The sequence below is a fragment of the Triplophysa rosa genome, linkage group LG4 (genome assembly GCF_024868665.1).
Source record: "Triplophysa rosa linkage group LG4, Trosa_1v2, whole genome shotgun sequence".
In the NCBI taxonomy this organism is placed as follows: domain Eukaryota; kingdom Metazoa; phylum Chordata; class Actinopteri; order Cypriniformes; family Nemacheilidae; genus Triplophysa; species Triplophysa rosa.
Genome location: NC_079893.1, coordinates 6,659,106 through 6,668,797, shown reverse-complemented (window position 1 = coordinate 6,668,797; position 9,692 = coordinate 6,659,106). Strand labels below are relative to the sequence as shown.

Genomic DNA, 9,692 nt, shown 5'->3' with positions numbered 1-9,692 from the left:
TCTGTTGCAGTCTCAAAATATCTAAAATCAGACAAATCTCCTCCAATTAATCTGCCTAAAACCAATATATCAATATATTACTAGTTAGATAAGTTTTATTTTCATGGGAAGAGTTAGGACAGCTGTTTAGGAATGTTACAGTAGGAGTGGAGTAATGAATCCTGAGATCTTCCCAAAGCTTTTGCATCTGTTGCCATGGTTACCTGCAGTGCCATCTGCAGGCTTTACAGTGGTTTTAACCAAGCCAATATAAACAACCTAAATTTGCTTACTCTTTACATTTGCTTACAAATGAGCTGTTGATATTGCCTTAGGTGTCATATTTTAGTTAATACTCCAAACAGAGTGGTTGAGCGAATGTGTACCCGTCCTGCAGAAAGACTGAAGCGCTTGGACGTTGTTGCTATAGACTTTTATTCTTTATTTTAAGCCTCAGGCCACGAGACACATTCAGTGTCGGATAATCGTCTAATAAAATATAACTGTGCAATCTGTTTATCGTACACATGCACATCATAGCTTGTTGTTGCGCATTTGTTTGTTTATTATTGTTTTTATTATTTTTTATTTTTGTATGGCATTATCGCAGTGAAGTTAATGCTTCCATTCAGAGTAATAAAGAAGATTTACCTCTACCGTCATTCCTTGGAAACAAACTAAAACACGGGATACAGTCGAACTTTTCTAGACTTCCACAAATGCCTTTGTAAATCGCTTGTTTTGTTTTGACGCAGTTCTTTTACATATTTGATGGCTTTCTAGAACAACTCAAATAGGAATTATTTTGTTTGGTTCACTGACATTCCCTCTAACCCCCCACCCTTGTCATTTTCTCTCGGATCTTTATGGTCCCATTTGCAAAGCTGTGAAAATTTGTCTTCAGTTATTTCCACATGTGTGCATGTTCTACTGTACCCATGGTTTCACAAGAGGACAAGCACTCACTTTAGTAATCATTTGTTTTGACATATGCCCATTAAAAGTACTTTTGGAAAAGTTCATGATGTTTTTGTTTTAGCGTATAGGAGATTTGGGGTTAGTTGTTACACTTTTTATGCAGTGAATAGAAAAAAACGATTGAACATTTATACCATAGTTGCAGAGGAGTACAGTTGTACAGTTGATTGAACACACATTGGTTTTCTGGGGGACATGTTGTCATAATTTATAGGGATTTTTAATAAAAGCCTCTCATTAAACCTCATATAGGCTTTTATTTAAAAAAAGTTAAAATGAAACATGAAACAATATTAAAACAAATGAAGTTTGAAATGTGTAAAAAAAAAATATATTAAAACATATTTTGGTCAACATATAGTGTAATTAAAACATATTGTAAATAATAATGTAATATTCAGAATCTATGATAACTTGCCTCACCTGATATAAACAATACCTGTTTTGAACAGTTTAACTGCTTAAAATCTGTTTTTAGTAGACTTTTACCTAAATGTATGGTAGCACGCTTTTATGGTAACCACCGCTAAAGTAGACCCACGTGTCTCTAACTGGAGGTTTGTTTGAAACTTTGAAGTTTCTGAGATGCATCTATTAAAATTTTTCTGTGTGACAACTAGCCCCGGTCTTGTCCAAACCTTTGTTGCCTGTTTCTCTGATGCTCTGATCTGTTTGTATGTTCATGTGAAGTCACATATATGATTCAAATACTCTATAAAAACCAACTTGAAGCAAATTAAACCTACATTTGAAATGTTTTTTTGTGCAAAACAGGCCATTTCAGCATATGTATGCCATTTGCAAATGTGTGACCACAAATGGAATTGATTTCTTTAAACGAAAGATTACTGAATGTATTAATAAATACAAACAAACTGGCTGTGGACACGTCATATTACCAGTGAAAAGTTTGGACGCACCTATTCATCCTCATTCCTATTTTAAAATGATGTACGATTGAAACACTCTTTGAAATGGAAAATTAAAACTTGACCATCAGCACCAACATTTTTCGTTTTGTAAGTAAATTCGTATTTGTTTACAAAACATAAGCCTTAAGATCAAAATGGTTTAAAGGTCATGAGACATTTATATTCTGTCAAGTGTATCCAAATTTTCACAGGTAACGTTCCTGCCTTTACATGGCCTACACACAATTTATTTTATATAAAGGGATGACTATCTTACACTTTAATTTGTCTCATTCTTTTTCAATTCTCTTGGTAACATTTAATGTGTTTTTGGTTTGGCTAACTCCAGCTTGAATGTTTGCACAATTAAGTTTTAAATCATTCGTATTCGCTGATAGAGCATCTACTGCATGCCAATTGGGTGCCATAATGTAATATTTATGTACAGATCTGTCTCACAGACCACTGATGCCAACAGAACTGTTCGTGTTGTATCATACCTGACATCTGGAATTATTAAACAATACACTGCCATTTATATAAAACTCATTGGTACTGTCATGTGTAGTCACTATGTAAAAACTATTTCTTATGCTTTCTTTAAACTATAAAATATGAAATATATGTTGTTTAGTTATAGCCTGACTGCAGGTTTTAGAATTATTTATTTGAAAGTAACCTCTTGCAACAACTGAATATTGTAGTTCAATATTAGAAGAAAAGGGGAAAAAAGGAATTACAATATAAAGCCAAGCGTCAGAATAAAGATAAGCATGTTGGTGTCAGAGGGTGTCTTCAATAATCAACGTTCTATCAGTATATTGTACAGTGTCACTAAATCTGTGAACACTCCTCCAATGGTCGTACAGGTTTCGGAACATTTTTTTTGAACATATAAAACTGTTTCGTAACAATTTTTCTTAGTCCCTTATTGGACAATTCTCCCGGAAAAGCACACGGCACGCCCACGCGGCAGCAAGGAGAGCAGGAGAAGGAGCAGACGTCACTTTCACTTGTGTGCAGGAGAGAGAGAGAGAGCATACGTTCGCGAAGTTCAGGTGTTTGTTTGTTCACTGCATTTGGGTGATGAATGTTATATAAACGGTGAATATAACGCTGGATTTGGAGATCGTTTGAAACTGATATATGGAGCCGTCCCAGCGCTAAAAGATGCCGGACATGAACTGCGTGCGGTGAGTGAAACTGATGTCTGTGTTTTGTTGGCAATGGGTGCGCACGTGCTTTAGTTCAGCCTACCCCTCCCCCCCGCACCCGCCGTATGCTTTCGGAAATAATCGTAGAGCTGTATCTATCTTTTATAAATGTGATCAAACTAAATACTCTTCGAAGATACGAAGTATGCAATACTGCTCTAGTACTCAAGATTAATATGAGATTGGCAGAAACCGCGTGTGTTAGGGCTGCTTTAATAGCTTTTAAAGTTCTTAAAATAAAGATCTTCTGCTTAAAATAAGAACTAAATGCACTTTGAGATGTTCCGAAACAGCATCCAATGTGATACACTATAATCTAAATCCTGTGTGAAGGTTTGTGACTTTATCCACAAAAACTTACTTTGGGGCCATTGGTTAAAATCATAGCAAAAATATCTAAGAAATGTTTAAGGGTTTGATCAAAGGTCTTGCAAATGTTTGCATATATCAAATGTAGTGTGGCTTTTTGTGGCCCACTGTATTCCATATTTAGTATTTACTTAAGTATTTCCATATTTACAAAAGTCAAAGTTTGAAGGAAAACACAAAATGACTCTGTAAACTCTGATCTCAGAGACAGTTACAAATGGCTCATAGAGATTTTCTGGTTATGTGGGGAGAAGTGATGGCACGAGTCTTGCGTTCTGTAGAGATGTGTGTTTGAGAAGAAGAGCGAGATGAGGCTTCATTAGCGTTGTCGAACAGAGACTTCAGTTTTGGATGAAGGTCACCCCAAACATCACCCATCTATGAGAGATAAACACAATCATATGTACAGTATATATATATATATATATATATATATATATATATATACAGTATATGTATATTTTAATATCATATATTAAAATACTAATATCAGCTTAAAAAACATCTCAGCTCTTCTAATAATGAAAATTCTGTTTATTGTGTTATAGTTACACTTTACAATGCTTTGTGTAGGAAAAAAACGAAATATTTGTTTTTATATTAAAAAGGTTTTATAGGCTATTTAGTGCTGTTTAGTCCTGTTTGGAGCTTGCTAGTACATATCACATATTTTCCTATATGGCTGCATTTTATAAAATATAATAATGGTTTGAAGCTAGAGGAGTATTTTAATTTTTGGTTGAACTGTTGCTTCAAAAGAGTCTACAGATAATGTAAGCACCTCTTTGTGTCCTTGTATTTGCAAGTGGACAAATGTCCCCAGTATGTTAGTTATAAGGGGCAGATGGGTAAAGACGAGCTGAGTTTCTTGATGTAGACACAGAAGAGAGAAATAGTTCCTCAATTCCATGGTGAGGATTGTGTTTTCCTGCTGTATGTGGACATTTGTGAGGTTAAAAACTCATATAATCCACAGTTACAAAAAATATACCAAACTACCATAATAATCATCGATTTTTTAATTTTTTATTAAATACTTATATTTCATGTGGGTTACCTGTGTGAGTAGACAATTGGGCTGCTCAATGCTGCTGTGTCTCTTCATGTGTCTAGCCATAGGCCCGCTGCGCTTTTCGAAGGCCCTCTGATGCTCTATTAACACACCGTTGTCATGGCGATCACACAGTTCCTATACACACAGATAATCAAATATATTTTCATTCCGCATCATAAATAACTTCTAAATAAACTATAACTTCTGCTCAAACTGCATGCATTTGGACCTTGTTAAATGCTTTTTAATTTTTTTTATTTTAGGTGCCAGTTGTTGGTGACTCTTCATACCTTTATATCAAACTAGACGTAAACTGATGATCATCACCTCAATAACAGAGAGATCCATGAACTAAACTGGGTATGACAAATAGGGAAAATCTGGTTCAATAGGACCAGGATTAAAAGCCACTGGTCTACAAGTTTCACTTTGGCGCCAGTGGTTATCCGAAGTCTCAACAGTCATGAACCATAGATGAGCTTTTTTACTAGTGTAATAAATGTGAAATGTAAATAAAGAACCTTATACGACTGCAGCTGTTCAAGGAGAAGGTTCAGTTTTTCTACCACTTCATCTTCCTCTCTGCTGCCCTACAACATTCATTTAAAACATTTTTGTTAAGTTTATGTTCGGAAATGAATGTCCTCAAACCGTAATAGGTTAATACCATTAAAGGTCTGAGAGCATTATAAAGTGCATTAGTCACGATTAATGCTTAATAATGATGCAGTTCAAAACCTGATGTGCTGCTTTGTCTGCAAGAAGGCCAAATTCTCCAGACAGCTCCACGAGTGATTTTCTCTGTGTTGTCCATGCTTTGCCCAGCGCAGCACTCGCTGGAAGATCTGATGTGTCTGAGCCCAGTTCACTATATAAGAATGAAATAACATCCTTTGACTTGACCACACACACACAGACATGCGATATTCATACATTTAAAATATTACATATGATTATTGCATGGATTCAATAACACACATCAATATAAGATTACCAATGCATTTATGAAAAGATATAATCTAAATGTTTAAGATGCATGAATAAAACTGTATATTTTTTCCTATTAAAACTCACAACACTGAAATCTAAATCTGAAAACATGATTCACCATAAATAAAGGACAGAACTGTTTAAAAGGGATTCTCAAGGGTTCAATATGGGCTGATCTGTTTACCTCAGGTCTTTGCCAAACATGAGCAGATCTGTGGAGTTTTCTCTTGAGCGCTGTGCCATCCGCTCAGCTACATCTCTGAGTTTTTGGAAACTGTTGTGGATGTTTGCAATGACCTCTCGGTTAGTGGCAGCCTGGCTATGTATGTCCTCTGGCAGGTACACCTTTAAAAAGAAATTCATGATTCTTATAGAAGTATGTTTTGTGTTTATTTCAAAGTTTAATATTTCGTAGTGCTATCAAGGTAGTAAGACATTTACATGAATAATATTTAAAAGGTACTTCAAAGAATGTCGTAGTGCATGCCCAAAATACCATGGTACTATTTTGAAAGTGTCATATAAGAGTTATTATAGTTTTCATTTTAGTTTTATTTAATTTTATTTATTTATTTTAAATTAGCTTTTATTTTTAGATCTTTAGATTTATGTTAATTTTAGTTAAAGTTTTAGCAATTTTGGTACATGCTTTTGTCATTTTATAATTTATTTGTTTATTTTTTATGTTGCTATATAATATTAATTAATTTCTATTTTAGTTTTATTTCAGTTTTTGTTTATTATTATAATTTTAGTGCTTTAAACTTATTTCAATTTATTTTTGAAGCAACATTTCAATTTTTCCTTTAGTTAAGTTTTTCCCCGTAATTTTTAGGTCAATATTTGATTTGATTTCAATGAACAGAGACGTTTTCAAAGTTTTAATTTTAGTAAACTAAAATAACCTTGCATATAAGCTTGTTCTGTCTGAACCGCAGAGGTGTATAAAAGGTAAGCTATTTCAATAAAAAAATCAAAGGTCAACAGGTCAGCTTTTACCCACCTTCCCATGCAAAGCCATCTGTGAGGTCAGGAACTCATCACCTGATTTCTTAAACGCTTCACGCAGCTTGTGTTGAACATCCTGCAACATCTGCTGAGATTAAGTCTAAATAACTTTTTTATTCAGAAAACTACTGACCGCTAATATTCTTAATGGAATACTTATAACATACAATGGCTGTTCCTAGACACGTGCAGTTCACGAGACATTCCTTTCTTTTATTTGTTTATCTTTTTCAAATACCCCATTGTAATTTAACTTAATTTGTGTTTAAAATGCATCTAAATGATTTGTATTAAAGAAGGACTACTTACAGAAAGTAGGCTACTGCTTTACACACAAATCCAGCATTGTATTTTTTGCTATTGTGCTTTTTCTTAAAGAAACAGTTCTCCTTAAAACATACAAAATATCCTTTTGTGTTCCACAGAATGTGAATTGATTCATAAATAATTGTCTATAAATACAGTCTGGAACGTTTGAAAGTAAAATCAGTTCGACTGCCCTCTACAGGTTGACACGACTTACTGCACTGCTCGCCTGCAGAAAGATGCTGACCAGTTCATCTCCTGCTAGAACTGGATGTCTGATCACTAAGGTCATGAACCTTTGTAACCCACGACGACGGCTGTCATAAAACTCTCGGTCTGATATTGAGTTTAAAACTGAGAGAGAAAAAAGAGAGAGTTAGTTATATAACAGCTATATACGGTTTAAGAAACAAGCGGGTTTTGCAGACAATTTGTTCCAATCCTACCGCCTTTAAGGATGCCTTTTGGGGGCAGAGGCGGAACCATCCTGTAGATAAACTTCTGCAGTAACAGACTGTGGAAGAGTTCGAAATCACTGAACCTGCGGTGAACCGGAATCTGGAAACACTGTGCACAAAATGATGAAACAGTTATTGTATGTCCTTTTCTTGTGTTGGATAATACATGTCGTTTTACTCTAAAATACTTTAAAAATAGCTTTTTTTAGTAAAAATACATACTTTTTATTTATGTAACAAATACATATAAACATGGTTTTATTATTTTTGTTAGTTACAAATGAACTGCAGAAGGGTTTCCCTTTCTGTGGTTTAGAGTGTTTTATTTCATACACTGTAAAAAAACATCACTGACAGAATATTACTGTTATTTTTTTTACAGATTTATCACGTATATAATGTCCAAAAATGTTACACGTAGGCTAGATTTTCACGAATTTTTGAAACACTGTCAAATTACTGTAAAAGAGGAAAACCATGTAATTTTACGGGAAGAACTGTTATTTAACGGTATCCCCAAATTTCAGTTATTTTACAAGATTTTTTTACAGTGTATTTTGAAAGACTGTTAAATTACAGAAAAGGACTTCAAATATAAAAGAAAAACAGAGAAAACCATGTAATTTTACAGGAAAAAAATGTTATTTTATGGAACAGTTCTGGCACCCCAGCTGCTTGAATGTTTTTTTAGATACACAAATTTGTATTTACCTTGCTGATAATCCGATACTCCACATGTTTAAGAAAGGGAATTCTTTTCCTCTGTGGTTCGATCTCCACCAGCACACTATCTCCCAGTCCTTTTAGAGAGAGACCATCCACCAGGGGGTTTTGTTGATCCATATGCATTTCTTTTGTGCCTGAGAACAAAAGAACAATGCGACAGATATAGACAACTGAGGAATACCTTTTGAATGCATGAATATCTAGAATTGTATAATTTAATAAAGCTCTGTTATTTAACAATCACATTTAAAATACATCTGGGTAAGTAATGGCACATTCAATATCCATGTTGTGTTACACTCTTAAAAAATAATGGAAATGTTGAAATTTAGAATCATCCCCAATATAAAGCGTTTTAATCTTAGAACAAAATGACCTACTTCAGATCATACAAGTGATGCTTAAAATATCCAGGGTAAAAATAGTTTATTATTATTACGCTTATTTTTAATTGTTGCGGATAAAAACATTTAAATGCACATTGTGGATAAATATTAAGTTTGTGATTTAGCATATTTGATTAAGATTAGTTTTTGTCTTAATTACAATTTGTGCGCATTTACATGTGTTCAAGTGTAAATCAAACTTCATTTGAACGTACACTATTTGTTATCTGTCTGTAATTCAGTTCTGTAAGTTTAGGATAACAGGATCTGTTACCTTGTCAATATAGGGCAAAGGGTGATTTCAGGTGAACTTTAGATTTAACTGGACATAACACTGACACTAAAATACGCTGGTTTGTGTAAGAGAAGGTCAGTAAATTCAGTTATCATTCACATATAGCCATAATAGGCAGAAGAAAAAATAGCAGGTGAATTCAGCATACTTGTTTTTATGCTAATATAAAGCATACAAAAGCAGGCTGAATTATCTAATCTGTTCTCAGCCATGATGACCCATTTATATTTCATAAAATATATATTTTAAATACATGAAGAGCTCATTGGCAAAAACAGATAACTTCTTCATTTAAAAAAGTAAAAATCAATTATAGTTTTTAAATGAATATCTTTCAAACTGTAGTTGGGTTGTTTGTTTTAATTAAGTATTAAGGTTATCTGCTTTTTGCAAATATAAATATAGAAAACGATATAAGCAAAACATAACCAATTCTTTAGCATTTTTAAAGTAAAACGACCATCAACTGCATCAAATCAACAAGGTCACGTAAGCATATAACATGTTTTTCTTAAGTTAAATCGTTTCATGATCATTTTTATGACTTACCTGAAATACGGATGTGTACGGTAGGTTGGCTTTGCCTTCTAGTACCCAAGTCACCTTTGCTTACACCTTAACAGCCCTCTTCATGCATAATACTGGACTACAGACCAACAACACCAACAGATCAAATACTGTAACAATCCCTTCTCGCTCTCTCCCACCCGCCCTCTCTCTCTTTCCCTCCTCTCGCATCCCTCAACACACACATACTACCATTAATCACTTTAAGAGGATAGGACCTCTTTAAAAAAACATCACAGTCTCTTGGGAGGCAGGCAGGAATTAAAGCTTATGTAACTGGTTTATAATACTGAGAGTGGCCAGGCAAAAGATTTAGTACAGACTTTAAAAGCTTTGCAACAGAGCTGCTTGATAATTACAGTAAAAGACACACAAGGGGGTAATTCAGGTCACACCATATTACAATATTATTTAAAAAAAGACACTTTTATTAAGATATGTTTAAGGTACC

At 34.0% G+C, this 9,692-nt stretch overlaps 1 protein-coding gene across 4 annotated transcripts; it reads right to left on the bottom strand.

Moving 5' to 3' along the window:
- Window positions 1-2,527: 2,527 nt before the first annotated feature.
- On the bottom strand, window positions 2,528-9,386 carry snx8b (sorting nexin 8b). 4 transcript variants are annotated; one of them, XM_057331381.1, is made up of 11 exons: window positions 9,224-9,386; window positions 7,979-8,127; window positions 7,256-7,376; window positions 7,027-7,163; window positions 6,499-6,588; window positions 5,680-5,840; window positions 5,244-5,373; window positions 5,027-5,095; window positions 4,509-4,640; window positions 4,233-4,382; window positions 2,528-3,829 (listed from the first exon to the last, which is right to left on the bottom strand). In XM_057331381.1, exons 2-11 carry the CDS (start codon window positions 8,114-8,116, stop codon window positions 3,674-3,676), a joined length of 1,284 nt encoding a protein of 427 aa, XP_057187364.1. In that variant the 5' UTR covers window positions 8,117-8,127; window positions 9,224-9,386; the 3' UTR covers window positions 2,528-3,673. The 4 variants fall into 4 exon arrangements, with proteins under 4 accessions (XP_057187364.1, XP_057187365.1, XP_057187367.1 ...); XM_057331382.1 differs by having other exon boundaries at window positions 6,499-6,579; XM_057331384.1 differs by lacking the exon at window positions 4,233-4,382.
- Window positions 9,387-9,692: the final 306 nt, after the last annotated feature.

Coding starts and splice junctions, on each gene's coding strand:
- snx8b (XM_057331381.1), bottom strand. CDS start 8,116: ATGCATATGGATCAACAAAACCCCCTGGTGGATGGTCTCTCTCTAAAA. Junction 6,589..7,026: donor TTCTGCAGGCGAGCAGTGCA/GTAAGTCGTGTC, acceptor TAATCTCAGCAG/ATGTTGCAGGATGTTCAACA. Junction 5,374..5,679: donor ATGTTTGGCAAAGACCTGAG/GTAAACAGATCA, acceptor ATTCTTATATAG/TGAACTGGGCTCAGACACAT.